Source organism: Panthera leo, chromosome A1 (assembly GCF_018350215.1).
Source record: "Panthera leo isolate Ple1 chromosome A1, P.leo_Ple1_pat1.1, whole genome shotgun sequence".
NCBI classification, from domain to species: domain Eukaryota; kingdom Metazoa; phylum Chordata; class Mammalia; order Carnivora; family Felidae; genus Panthera; species Panthera leo.
In genome coordinates this window covers 66,022,548-66,037,157 of record NC_056679.1, presented here as the reverse complement: position 1 = coordinate 66,037,157, position 14,610 = coordinate 66,022,548, and the positions used below count along the sequence as shown (strand labels likewise).

The following is a 14,610-nucleotide window of genomic DNA, read 5'->3' as shown; positions in this document are numbered from 1 at the left end:
GTTTCCTTTCTTTGGACAGCTGAGATATCTTTTTGAAACTTCATTTTTTTCTCTGTAATTGAACATAGTAATAATCAAAAAGTTTGGGATGTGCATTTGCCCATTCTTCCATTTCCTCTGACATCAGCTAATTAACAGGTATAGATTGAGAGTCTAAATATGCCCAGAAGGCATTAACTCATTAGAAGACACAAATTAACGTTTCACTTAATGGTCTGACAAAGAAATTTACAATCCTCTCTGAGGAGACGTAACTGTAACCTAAGGTCGGAGAAGGGAGTGGAACATTTGGGAAAGGCGTCTTGAATCAGATTCAAAGATGTGGGGGATCTTCTGAAGGTGAGGTGGAAAGAAGGGAGCATTTTAGACTGAAGAAGGGCCGGGACAGAGCTGTGAAAGGTGCAGTCTGTATAAAGGACTGTGTGAAAACGCTTGGTCGGAGAAGAAGGTTTGGGGAGAAGATTACCCGCATTAAGTTCGGATCTGATTACTGGGGACCTTAAAAGCTAGGCAAAAACCACAATGAGATGCCACTTTCCACCCATTAGGATGGCTATTATAGACAAAGCAGTAAATAACCAGTGTCACTTAGGCTGTGTGGAGTAATTGGAACCCTCCTGTACTGCTGGGGGGAATGTAATGCGGTATATAGCTTCTGCGGAAAACAATATGGCAGTTTCTCAAAAACTTAAGTATCAAATTACCATATGATCCAGCAAAGATTCGAAAGCAAATACTCCAACAGCTATTTGTAAACCTCTGTTCATAGCAGCATTACTCACAATCGACAAAAGAAAGAACTCAATGTCTACCCAGGGCTAGATGGATAAACAAATTGTAGCATATGCACGCGATGGAACACTACTCAGCCTTAAAAAGGAAGGAAATCCTGTCATATGCTATGACATGAAGGAATCTTGAAGATCTTATGCTAAATGAAATAAGCCAGTCACAAAACAGCAAAAACTGTATGATTTCACCTATATGAGGTATCTAGAGTAGTCAAATGTATAGAGACAGGGGCTGGGGGCTGGGGGATTGGGGAGATATTATTTCAGTTTTGCAAGGAGAAAAATATCCTATGGATAGATGGTGGTGCGGTCACACAACAGTGTGAATGCACTAACGCCACAGAACTGAGCATTTAAAAATAGTTGTGATGGTTAAATACATGTCATGTGTGTTTTACCACAATTTAAAAGAACGATCATTTTTTATTCATGAGCAAAGAAATGGCAGAATAAAATCTGTGTTTTAAGAATAAGGTTCTGGCAACAGATGTTGGATTGTAGCAGGAGGAGAAAAATTACAGACAATCTTCTTGGAGAAATTGCTTCAGGGTGAGTAGAGGTCGTCTGTGGAATTGGAGGAAAATCCTAGAAGGAGGATTTTACATTTAGGCAAATGCCGGATGTAGAGTAAGAACCCGGGTCAGAGAAATCGAATTTAAGAATAGCTGGCCAATGAGGTGCCTGGGTGGCTCAGTCAGTTAAGTGCCAGACTTCAACTCGGTCATGATCTCACCTTTCACAAGTTCGAGCCCTGTGTCGGGCTCTGTGCTAATGGCTCAGAGACTGGAGCCAGCTTCAGATTCTGTGTCTCCCTCTTTCTGCCCCTCCCTCCCTGTCTCTCAAAAATAAATACAAGCAATAAAAAATTAAAAAAAAAAAAAAAAGAATAGCTAGCCAAGGAGAAGGGGAGTTTTAAAGAAATGACAAACTGGCATAAGTATATTAAAATGAAATCCATTAATTTTGTGGAGAGTGCTTATAAAATAGATTTAAGTCAAGTATTAGATTTATCATGTGGAAGATTCAGATTACATTCCCAACTATTTAAATGGGCGCAAACTTCATCTGCTTCTGCTATTGAATGTCTCCTGTTATAAGAGCCAATCTGACCTGTCTCACACATTTATCATCCTATTAACAGGTAGAGAAGTAGCTGAAATTCTCCATTTGAGGGCTGTATATTTTGCAGTTCCCCAGATACTATTTTAGCATACACTTTAACAAATGAGATTCTAACTCACGAAAGTAGTTATATACTTCCTTGGAGGGTTTATTCTGTATAAATGTTTGTCGTAAGAAATTTAAAAATGCAGTCAGCTGTATGTAGATAATAGAATGCCATTTCCTCAAGAAAGACAATTCTGGATATGACAAAGTGTTGGTGGGGAAGGGAAAGATAAATTTTATCCTGGCCGGTAGAGTTTTGCTTTATCAACAAAAAATGCACGTGAAAAACAAATTGGTGTATTCTTTTCTTCTCTAAGAGTATTCAGCTGATGAAAATCCCCATTGTAGACCCTTCTTTTCTGCTTTTATTGCAGTTGAAGAAACTCCAGGTTGGTCCACAGCCCTCTTGGTGGTTATGGGAATGTTGGTGGCTCTGGTTGGCCTTTTTGTGCTGCTGTTTTTCCTTCAGTATAGAAGACTTCGAAAAGGCTACACACCCCTAGTGGAGACACATTTAAGCAACAAGAAGTACACAGAAGAAGCCTAGAGAGCTCACGCCTTTCCCTAGAGAAGCGGCCGTAGGACCCTGCTGATGTATAAACGAATCCTCGCTGTCCCTCCTTTAGTTGAAGATGTTTGACACGGTTCTTCCTATTGTAGTGATTATCCCAAACACAGAAGACGCTTAGCTGTAGTTGCTGGTTTACTTGTTTAACAGACTCAAACTGGAATGTTTGAGGCTATTTCTCTCACCAAACTAAGGTAGAGCTAACAATTTATGGTATCTGATAATAACTTCCACACTGATTAAGCCTCCTCATGTTCTGAGAACACACACACATGCACGTGCGCGCGCACACACACAATTGATAGAGTGGGTTCATTTTAATTTGCAGGTCAGTGTAATTTGAGACCTGGGCAAGATCGTGGTTCGATTTTTTCTTAGCCCAAGTGTCTTAATTTGTGATGGGGTGGGGGTAGGGGGGGCAGGTGCTTCCTGAGTCTCCATGAGTTTAGCTCTAAACATCTATGCTTTTAGGTGCCTTCCTGATTGTCTTTCTGAGGCTTTCTGTGTCTTTTCTTCTGTAGCCTTTACAATGTGCTTGAAGATCCTATTTTCCAAATAGGATGGGGAATGACTGACTGAGTGAATGAATGATCAGTTTGATTCTCTTTCGTAAATTAGACTTTCCAGAATTTGTCAAAGCCTGCAGTTCTTAACAGTAGACATATCATGAGATTCCATAGCTGGATAAACATTGATCCTATAGTGATAAATAGATGAAGGGTTAAGTTATAGAGTTTCCTAATTAATTTACTGTTTTAAGTCTACTAACAAGTATAAAAACACTTCTTCGAGGAAAGGCTGACTGGAAAAGGCTGTGAGGCTAGAATCCTGAATATGGGACAATTTGATTAGAGTTTCATTACTCTGAGGTCTCATTTGGCTGATCCTGAACGAATTACTTTACCAAGTAGCCTCTCAGATGAGAAATTATTCATGTATAATGCCGCTGGTTTATTTTTAAGAGTTGACTTTAGATTTACTAATGCTGCACTGTACTGACAGTGACCTATGGATGCTAATCAATTAAGTCTTATCATTTTAAAAGCAAACCATTCATACAAAATGCGACAATGCAGAATTAAATGGTTGTGTTCCACTAAGTAATCATTGTATCATGAGATATAAGAATGGACAATCTTTACTAAGATACACATACTTACCAAGATGACCCCTACTTCTGAGAAGTTAACAGTTACTGAGATTTCAAGGTAAATTTCCTCTGCTCATATCTGGTACCTGTGCTTCAGGAGTGAGGCCAGAGTTCTAGAAGGTAGCCTGTGTGTCCACTCATTTCAACTCCTCTTTACTGGAATGGATGTGGGTGAAGAATGGGTGGGAAGAGGACCCTGGAGCTAGATACTTTCTACATAGGGGGTGTGTGGTGCTAAAGGGTGTAAGATTCATCAAGACGCAGTGTTATCCCCTGGAATGAGACTGTGAAAGCCAGAGAAATGGACAAGGCCCATTCTGAACTGAATTTGAGCCTGAGTGAGTCTCGTAAAGCTACAGGTATATCTGAGAGTGGGCGCAGCACATGAGAATCAATGTAGCCCAGGGTCCTTTGTGGACCTTTTCTAGCCACAGCCACACATAGATCTCATTCCTGCCTTTAACAGTATCTATGGAAAATTCAGCAAAGTTTCATGAACGTACTCTAGTCTGGAAGGTTTACTCTCCGAACTTGGGGTTGTTGAGGAACACAGTTTTACATCCTGTTTTTAAGCTAAAAGAGAAACGTTCAAATGAAGATATAATTGTGCATGGTAGGTGTGTTTCTGAAAAGTTACGTTTAAATCAATGATATGTTAAAAGTACCAGGGGAAATTACTTCTTATAGATGAACTATATGAATAATTCTACAAAGCAAATAACCACCTCTAGCTTACTTTTCAGGTACATCAGAATTTTCATTCATCATATTCCCACACGATTTATTTAAAGCAAGATCTATCTGAGGTAGAAATAGAGGGTAATCACTTACACTTAGCTACTTTTATCTATAGTGAATGCAACTTTTTACAAACATTATGTTTTATAATGTCTTCCTAAGAGAAACGATTTCCTAATTTTATAGTTCATAGAAGAGGAATAAAATTTTCTAACATTTTCTAACATCACAATAAATCAATGATGAATGCCTTTTATGAAATTTAAAGGTGGAGTGAACTTGTTGGAATGAAAAAGTTGGCATTTACTTACATTGAATATTATGCAAATAAAGTCAGAAAATACCAGGAAGCATTGTACGGTTGTATTTCTCAATGACAGTGGAAAAACTCCAACCTTGAAGAAAATGAATAGATCACTGTATATGCTTCTATCCTCAGTATTAGAAAAATTGTATGTAAATGAATTATGGTTTCGAAAGAAATGCTTTTATAAAGCAAACATTCAGAAGTGAAATTAAACCTAATAACTACCTTTCCTTTGTGAATGAAACTCTCTTCTAATTGTAAAATTCCTTGCTATTAATTTGTGTTCTGCTTAGGATTTAACATTGTTAATTGTAGTAATCCTAATGAGTAATTTTAATCTTATATTAACAAGAAGTAAAAAAAATTATTAAAAAGAAAAATGAAAAAAACCACGTTGTTTTGCAGACTTTTGTCCATCTGTTGGGGGCTATTGTTTTTTAATTTGTGAACGTCAATTCCCATCTTTTTCGCACTCAATATACATATATTGGAATATTCGTGTGAGTGTGTGTGTGTGTGTGTGTGTATAAAATACATAATAACTACTTCACTTTTGAAAATAAGTTCTTAAACTGATGTTTCTACTATCGTCTGAGCTTCTCAGCAATTGCTACTTCTCGGCTCTCAATTGCACGGGTAGAGAAACCAGACAGCAGCCTACTCCCAGGTGACGAGTTACTTTCAATGTCTCCACAGTCTAAAGACTGATCTTGGGGTAAGGTAGGGGAGTAGGGTGGCTACTTGAAGTCACTGACCGGAGAGGCAAGGTCCTGCAGCAGCTAACTTGCTGATCCTCTTGCAAACTTGCGATCATTTTGTTGGGGACGCAGGAGAAAGGAGTTAGAGTCAGTGAAGTATGTGGTGTTCGCTTCCACGTTTAGAATCTAAGCTTCTAAAGGTCAGGTTGGATGCCTCTCTGTTCAGCTTCAGTGCCATTGTATCAAAGCACTTTAAGTCCTCAGAGAATGTGGGTGGTTAATTGATACAGGCGCATAAAGAGTCAATTCGCTCCCCAGTGGGGACGTAATTACTCTCCTCAGTGCAATGGCAAAACCCCAAGTTGACCTCTTCCTATTTCTGCAGAGTCTTGCTCATCCTGAGTGCTCTATAAATATTTTTAGTGAATAAACTGTTCTCAAAGTAGAACTTTTCATTCCGGGCCTCTGGCATCTGTTTTAACATGTGCCGGAGAAAACATAAGATAGTGGGATCTTGAATCCCTGCCATGAAATTAATAACAACCTCTCTTTCAGATTCTGAGTTGTACATACGCTGTATGGAACTTTATTCCATCCAACCCAATGCAAGGGAATACTTTCAGCTGTATTTTCTTCTCCCCACCGTTGGCAGGCCCCAATTCTACCATTTACAGGGACAAGGATAGAAAGCGAAGACTTCGTGGTATCATTTTAGGGCCTTGGACTATCTGATGTCTTAAAAGCTTTCTTTCAGCGGAAGGTGTTAGTGGCCAAATTAGTGCCTTTCTTATGCAGATAGACCCAGGAGTTTGTGCAGAAACTCCCCAAAGATGGCATGATACTTTGACTTTAGCTACAATGGCAATTCAAGCGGAAGATAACCACTGTGAATGTAATTACGCTTTGGCAGGTAGTTTAATGAAATCTTGAAAACAACATGCAAGAAAATGATGAGGAATGGGATAAGTTAAAGTTTTCTAAAAGAAAACAAAACAAAATTCAAGGTTCCTGTGGAAGACACGTACGTCTCTCCATTTTTATCAAGATTATGCCCATTTGGCAGAAACCGTTAACCCGCTTGTGTTATTTGCCCCACCGACTCAAGTCAGACTTCATGAATGTAATTAATATGACTGAATTTGGCCCTTTCTCAAGCCATTCTCTGCTATAACTATCACCTCGTCTCCCACATGGAATCGTGCTCTGTGTTGTAAACAAGGCCTCATAGAAAGACTTAAGCTTGTCCTTTATTAAAATAGTAGATATTTCACTGCCAGAGTACCCACTCTGACTACTCATTCACTTTGTATGTTATTAAGCTTTTCTGAATTTGTAATTAGCAGACCATCCTGATTAACAGCAGAGTAGAATTAGGCTGACAACAAAGCAAAAGCTGCCCTCTTGTGTTTTATTAGAAAATTGCACTGTGTGGTAAAGGCCTAGCTTTTTTTTTTTCTGTACTGTGGTTAATTGCCTGGGGTGGGGAAAAACAAAACAAAACAATCCAGACGCTAAAAGATTTGCCATGAATTCAGAAATCAGGACAGATAAAGCACAATATTTAGAAGGAAATTATTTCCTGTGGAGGCAGGTGATGATAATTAAGGCTCTTAGAATTTCCCTTTTAACAGATTTTGAAATGTTAAATGTTCAACAGTAAACTATAAAAGTTTCAGGGAACATTTCAGCTGCTGGGCAAAATTCTTTTATGCTTGTCAAACATACACGGGATATTTTATCATTTATCATACAATATGATTTATAGGATCATACTACAGCTGGAGGTTGGGGAAATTTCTTTTTCAATTAAAAACTGTTACCGAGAAGCTGGTAAATTTTGGAAAAGGTGTTAGGGGTCTTCTGAAAAAATACTGGATCAATGAATTGAAACCAGATGTAAATATTTGAGTTTGGGTGAGGGTGTGAACAGGGTCAGGAAATATCCTTCACTGTGGAAAATTCACTTTTCAAGACTAGACTATTGGCACTATGGCACCAACAGCAAATACTTATTTGGGTGCCCACAAGCAGCTTAGCTTATATTAGGTGATTGAAAAAGGGACTTAAGTAGTAAAGAAACAAAGCTTTCTTTAATTTTTTTGCAGTGCTTACTTATTTTTGAGAGACAGAGCGTGAGCAGGGGAGGGGCAGAGAGAGAGGGAGACACAGAATCCGAAGCAGACTCCAGGTTCCGCGCTGTCAGCACAGAACCCAACTCGGGGCTCAAACTCATGAACCATAAGATCATGACCTGAGGCAGAGTCAGACACTTAACCAACTGAGCCATCCAGGCGCCCCAAGAAACCAAGCTTTCTATCTAGTTTTGTAAAGCTTCCCCTTCCAGTATGTATACCCAGGTAAAGATTAAAGGGAGAAATACAGGGCAAGGCTTCCCCCCCACCCCACCTTATTCTGGGTTTTGTTTACATGAGAAAAGTGGGGGTTCAAAATTTTTCAGCTGAATCTACCTGTTTTCTCCATCTTTGGTGGTTCTCTCGAATGGGGATTCCAGACACAGTGATGGTAGCTGTTTTTATGGGGAGTAGGAAAAAGGCAAAAAACAAAACAAAACAAAACTGCGGAGTCAGATTTGAAACACTTAGAAAGCTGCCAGAGGATGAAGGCTTCTCTTGAAGGGCATCATTAATATGTGCCCTATTGATAAATATGTTATTATATGACACATGTTGCTGGAAACCTAATTCTCAAAGCAGCAAATTTATTATTAACGTTTCCACCGAAAGCCTCGTTTCCAATATTTTTATTTGCTTCTTTAAATAGCAAGCTTTGACTTGACTGTTGACAGTGATCCATTCTTCTCTTCTTAAAAGAGTATCTGTATTTCAAAAGTCTTGCTCTTGACACCAAAGAGGCACACTGAGCTAAAACGCATATGTGTTGAAGCTTTAAGTCACAGACCTATTTATGCAACAAGTGGCCAGCCTTGAACACAGACAGACATGTAATCTCAGTCATAATCCTACAGTACTCTCTTGTGCCCCTGTCTCTTCTTCTGCCGTGACAAGCATACAACTTCCAACCTCTACGTCTCTGAAACTCTCATTTGAGCTACACATTTTCTTTTCGTTTTGGGCATTTTACAATTCCGAGGCTTGTAACATATTATAAACTCAAGGTCGTTTTCCTTCACTCTGCGCATTTCTCTCCTCTCAATGTCCTCTTATCAAGATGCCGGCTTCTTTGTGTTTTTAGCACGTTTACTTGAGATAGTCCCAGCTCTTTGATCTTGTGCTGACTCTAAATCTTTTGCTGTCAGCCACCGGGAGAAGAGATCTGGTGCATCCCCAGTGCCCTGTCTGCCAGAGTTTGACGGCATCATCGGGAGTCTCCCACAATCAAAGGGCTCTTCCAGCCCAGGAACATGCAAATTTGTTCCTTTTCTACTTCAGTATGTCACAGTCCACATTTTGCAGCTTAGCTGCACAAGAGCAGGCATGATAAAATCATTCTGAAGTTGACACAGGGCGTAATGGATGTCAATTCATTGTTTTCGACCAACAGCCAACAGAACATCAGATTACTGTGAACTCACCTTGCAGCTAGATGGCTACCTCGGACCTTTCCTCCACTTGCTGGAGACAGGATGCACCAGCGCGTGGCTTTTATCACAGAGCAATCTGCTCACCTTTGTTGTAGCTGTAGGGAGGCAAGAACCCTGCTCTCTGGAAGGTTTGGCTGAGACTTCTGGGTATGTACCTCACTATACATAGTCACAGGACAAAACAGATGCCTCAGCTCATTCCCCGCTTATAGCTGTCACCTGCCCCCACTGGAACTGTTCCCTTCTCTCCACACTAAAAATGCCACTGGAAAATATTTGTTAAAAAGCCCACTATTTTTTCCCATTCAAACCACCAGTCAGTGACTTGACCTTAATTATTTCCCTACGTGAAATCTCTGGCAGTCTAAGATAAGGGTTCTCTGCTCTCATGAATAGCATGGTATTTCCGAAGCCCTGTCACAGGCTGGTGTTCAATACAATCCAAGCATAATTCCTGTGTTGACATTTGGCAGGTTTCCTTTTAGTCCATTGGGCCCCGCGCTGGTCCAGTGGGGCGGGGGGCTTCCCGACGGCTAATTTCAAAGGCAAAGGGGCACGCTGGGGATGAAATACCGACTGGCTTCAGAGGGCGTGGAAGTGAAATGCGTTAAGAAAGTTTTCTAATTTTATTTTTGAATTACTTTAGTTTTGTGTGGCAAAATATGTATAATATACAATTTGCCATTTTAACCGTTTTTAAGTGGTTCAGTGGCATTAAGCACATCCACAATGTTCACCGTCTCTACCAGCTATTTCCAGAACTTTTTGGTCAGCCCACACAGACACTCTGTGCCCATTGAAAAAGAATTCCTCATTCTCCCCCTCCCCCTGGCCCCTGGAAACTTATTTCACACGGTGTTAGGAGTCTCTCCCATCTCGATCCTCAGACCCTCAGCTCTTGTGTTTCGGGTGGGAAACTTATGGTCTTAAATCAGTTACTCTATTCCATACCCCTGGCTGCAGTGTCTCAGTCATGAGTATAAAACTGAAAGTTGCAACGTTGGAAAGGACTCTTCGCTGAGGTTTCTGGGAAGTAAAGCAGGAAGACAAGGTGTCACCTTTGAGTGGCATGGTGTGAAAACACGAAGTCTGGAATCCCAACAGCCATTCTGTCTCCTTGAGGGAAAGTTTGAAGGTGAGGGGGCAGTTTTTTTTTTTTCTTTTAAATTTAGGCCCATCTGAGCTGGGGTTTCTCTTTCAATATGAAGATAAATTCATCTGTGGGGAATTTTAAAATAAAGTGAGGAAACAGAGGAGCTGGTTTACTTGTTTATTTTCAGACAAAATTATCCATTCCTTTATTGAGTAAGAAAATTTTCTTTGTTCCTTAAACATTGCAAGAAAAACAGTGCTGCACAAGGAATGGCCCTCTGAAGGCAGAGGGACATCCGGGATAGTGGTTCGTTCAGTGTGTGGTCTCTGGAGCCAGAGTATACGCATTGAAATTCCAGCTCAGTCACTTATTTACCACCTAATCTTTATTTTTAACTTCTTTTTTTAAACTGTTCTGGGCTTTAGTTTCCTTGTCTGCAAAAAGGATATTAATAATGTTCCTCCAGGGGCACCTGGGTGGCTCAGTCGGTTAAGCATCAAACTTCGGCTCAGGTCACGATCTCTCGGTTGGTGAGTTCGAGCCCTGCGTGGGGCTCTGTGCTGACAGCTCGGAGCCCGGAGCCTGTTTCCGATTCTGTGTCTCCCTCTCTCTCTGCCTCTCCCCCGCTGGCACTCTGTTTCTCTCTGTCTCTCAAAAATAAATAAATGTTAACAATTAAAAAATAACAATGTTCCTCCGTCTCCACACACACACAGGTTGTTGCAGGACTGAGTTGAGTGCATATATGTACGTTCTTCAGAACACTGCCTATGTAATAGACTGGGTGGTTTACACAAGAGACGTTTTCTCAGGGCTCTGGAGGCTGGAAGCACAAGATCAAGGTGCCGGTAGAGTTGCTTTCCCCTGAGGCCTCTCTCCATGGCCGGCAGATAACTCCCCTCTTGCTTCCTCTTCACATGGGCTCACCTCCAAGGGCACGCATCCCTGGTACTCGCCATGTGTCCAACTTCTCTCTTCTTTTAAGGACACCGGTCAGATTGGATTAGGGTCCCCCCCCCCCACCGCCCCAGTTGCCTCATTGGTAACTTAATTACTCCTTTAAGGCCCCATCTCCACATATGGTTACATTCTGAGGTGGGGGGGGTGGGGTTGGGATTTCAACCACAGAAATTGGGGGCAGGGGCATAATGCGGCCGACAACAGCCTGGAACAGAGAAGCCGCTCAGTGGGTGTCGAAGTTATGTGTCAGGTCTCTATGGAACGCCTGGCATGTGACACCAGCGCTGTGGGTGAGACTCCTTGATCGAGACGGGCAATCACAGCTCTGAAACTCAGAAGCAGGCTCTGCCGAGTTCGCAAAGGCATCTGCAAAGCTAACCAGGGCCCTGGTGTTGGATGGTGTCTCTTTCAGGCGGGAAGGGCCTGGGTGATTTCTTGGTGCTCCGTCTGGGGCGGGGTGTCCCTGAGCCACAGACGGTTTCCATTGGCGTGGAGTCCTCTCACCGCTGAGCCAGGAAAAGGGGGAAGGGAGACAGTGACAGAGCGAGAGAGGCACATCCGGGAGGGAGGGAAGGAACCAGGCCGCTAAGCCCCAAAGGGCACCGCTGCCTTTTTCACTTGGTGGAGAGAGAACAGGAATGCAAATGGTGTGTGAAATGTTAAATGTGAGTGAACTTTAAGCAATTGACATGGTGCTTCTGCTTCATTACCAATTTCTTTCTTTCCTTCTTTCTTTTTTTTTTTTTTTTTTTTTTTTTGCTAGGGAAGCCAGAGCAAATGTTCCCGTGTTTCCTGCTCTTTCTAAGACATGAACTTTACTGTCAGGCTCAAGTTGGATTCACCACAGGTATACCTGGGAGCCTCAGATCCTGCTTTTTCCTTAGTTTGCTCCCTCCGCTTGGCTTTGAGCCAGGAGAGAAACAGAAGGGGACTGTAGAGTCGGGAGGGGAAGGGCCGACTAACTCCCCACCACTCTCAGTCTGGAGCGGGAGGCATTTACTGGCTTCCAGAACAGTCTAGAGAAATGAAGAGATTTCCCCCTGCCTAACCACATGCCTCTCTACTTAGCAGATGCCTGGATGTTTGAAGGTTTCACTTTATAATTTTAACCTTCCAGAGGTCTTTTTTGGTCCTTCCATATTTCGTCTGTTGTCGTTCACATATTTGACTGCTGTAGGACAATTCTTCCGAAAATGATGCATTGATGCCCTTAGACTGCCTTACAAACCGCACATGGGATTTGCATGTATCATTGAACCAATGAAAATTGTGCACTACACCGCATAGGGGCCACCTGCCGGAAGCCAGCTCAGTCTCCACAGAGCTGTTAGGGTTTTCTCCTTGCACTATTTGTGTACTTATTTGAATATTGTTTTTATTAACATTATTTATTTATTTATTTTTATTTCTTTAACTTAGTTTTCCAATGTTTATTTATTTTTGAGGGAGAGAGAGACAGAGTGCCAGTGAGGGAGGGGCAGAGAGAGAGGGAGACACAGAATCCGAAGCAGGCTCCAGGCTCTGAGCTGTCAGCACAGAGCCCGAGGTGGGGCTCGAACCCACGAGCCTTCGAGCTGGGAGATCATGACCTGAGCCGAAGTCCTCAAAGACCTCAACCGACTGAGCCACCTAGGTGCCCCAATATTTATTTATTTTTGAGAGAGAGAGAGAGAACATGAGTAGGGGAGGGACAGAGAGGGAGGGAGACAGAAGATATAAGCAGGCTCTGCACTGTCAGCACAGAGCCTGGCGTGGGGCTTAAACCCACAAACTGTGAGATCATGACCCTAGCTGAAGTCAGACGCTTAACCCACTGAGTCGTCCAGGCACCTCACTTATCTGAATATTTAATTCTACATTCACGCCTTAATATCTTAGAAAAGTGAGTGGAAAATGAAACAAACAAACAAGAAAATAACACTAGTGATAAACTTCACAAATGTAATACATCTGGGTCAAAGAGGGGAATCGAGTGGGGATCGATTTAAACCCAGCAGGATGTAAGCTGGTTAACCGTGGGTTTGGCTGCAAAAGAAAAGCATAGAAAGAATATTAAAAATCCTGAAAATACGTGCTCAAACATTATGTGGAAATGGTGAGGTGTACTTAGAAATTTACAATATTGTTTCACTCCTTGGGAATATGTATTTACTGCTGGGCTTTCAACTTCAAGGTCTTTGGATATTTACCATCCTTAGAATTAGATTTGATGGCTGTCAGGTAAATGGTATTTGGCCAAGGCTAATTTTATTTTATTTTATTTTATTTTTTTTAATTTTTTAATGTTTTTATTTTTGAGACAGAGAGAGACAGAGCATGAATGGGGGAGGGTCAGAGAGAGAGGGAGACACAGAATCCGAAGCAGGCTCCAGGCTCTGAGCTGTCAGCACAGAGCCCGATGCGGGGCTCGAACTCACGGACCGTGAGATCATAACCTGAGCCGAAGTCAGACACTCAACCGACTGAGCCACCCAGGCGCCCCGGCCAAGGCTAATTTTAATCTGCACTCCTAACCCTGGACTATTCTGTTTCATTAGGCTATTAAACATATCAGAAAAGTACATATCTATGTACTTAAACTCTTAAATCTAAGCAAAATGAACTTTATTTCCACCCCTCCCCCTGTCCAAATGATACACTTACTGAACAAAACTTAAACAAAGGAAATATAATTTGGCCCTTTTATCACTCATCACTGTTAACAATTCAATTAATAATAAAAATTAAGGGCGCCTAGGTGGCTCAGTCAGTCAAGCGTCTAACTCTTGATTTCAGCTCAGGTCATGATCTCACGTTTTATGGGTGGAGTCATGGTTTGTGAGATAGAACCGCGCCCCCCCCCCCCCCCCCCCCACAAGCTCTGTGCTAACAGCGTGGGGCCTGCTTGGGATTCTCCCTTTCTCTGCTCCTCCCCCATATGCACTCTCTCTCCCTCTCTCTCAAAATAAATAAATAGACATTTGAAAAAATAAACAGAAGCTATATTCCTAACCTTAATTAGAAAGTCTTTTTCTGGGGCGCCGGGTGGCTCCATCCGTTAAGCTCCTATTGATTTCAGCTCAGATCATGATCTCCTGGTTGGTGAGTTCAAGCACTGCATTGGTTCCACACGTTGAGTGCACAGCCTGCTTGGGATTCTCTCTCTCCCTCTCTCTGCCTCTCCCCTGCTCATGCACGCTCTCTCTCTTTCTCTCTCTCTCTCTCAAAATAAATAAATAAAATGTAAAACAAACCTTTTTAAAAGTCTCTTTCCAAAAGCAGTAGGCATGACTGAGGGTGCAACCTTGGGGTCCAGAAAGGATCATGTTTCTTTTTCCCCCAGGTATATGATACACGAAAAACTAGTACGAAATCTGGGATTTCCATCTCGGGTTTCTCTCCTTTCTGTATTGCTCAGACCTGGTGGGGCGGATGTAGTCTTCAGTCTGACTTTATCCCCAAGGGAAAAGCACTGGCAATTTGTTAACTGTTCCATTGATTCCCATGATGCCACGGGAGGAGTTTGAAAGCTGGTTGTACTAAACAGTTCAGCACACCACCATGGTCCACCTTTTTTTTAATGTTATAAAAATATTT

General features: G+C 41.8%; 1 protein-coding gene across 1 annotated transcript in view; it reads left to right on the top strand.

Moving 5' to 3' along the window:
* The window catches only part of DCT (dopachrome tautomerase), a 34,259-nt gene extending 31,638 nt beyond the window's left edge, over positions 1-2,621 (top strand). The window contains exon 8 of the mRNA XM_042928950.1: positions 2,333-2,621. Coding sequence (XP_042784884.1) covers positions 2,333-2,505 — 173 coding nt within the window. The 3' untranslated portion in view covers positions 2,506-2,621. The remainder of the gene's footprint in view (positions 1-2,332) is intronic.
* Positions 2,622-14,610: the final 11,989 nt, after the last annotated feature.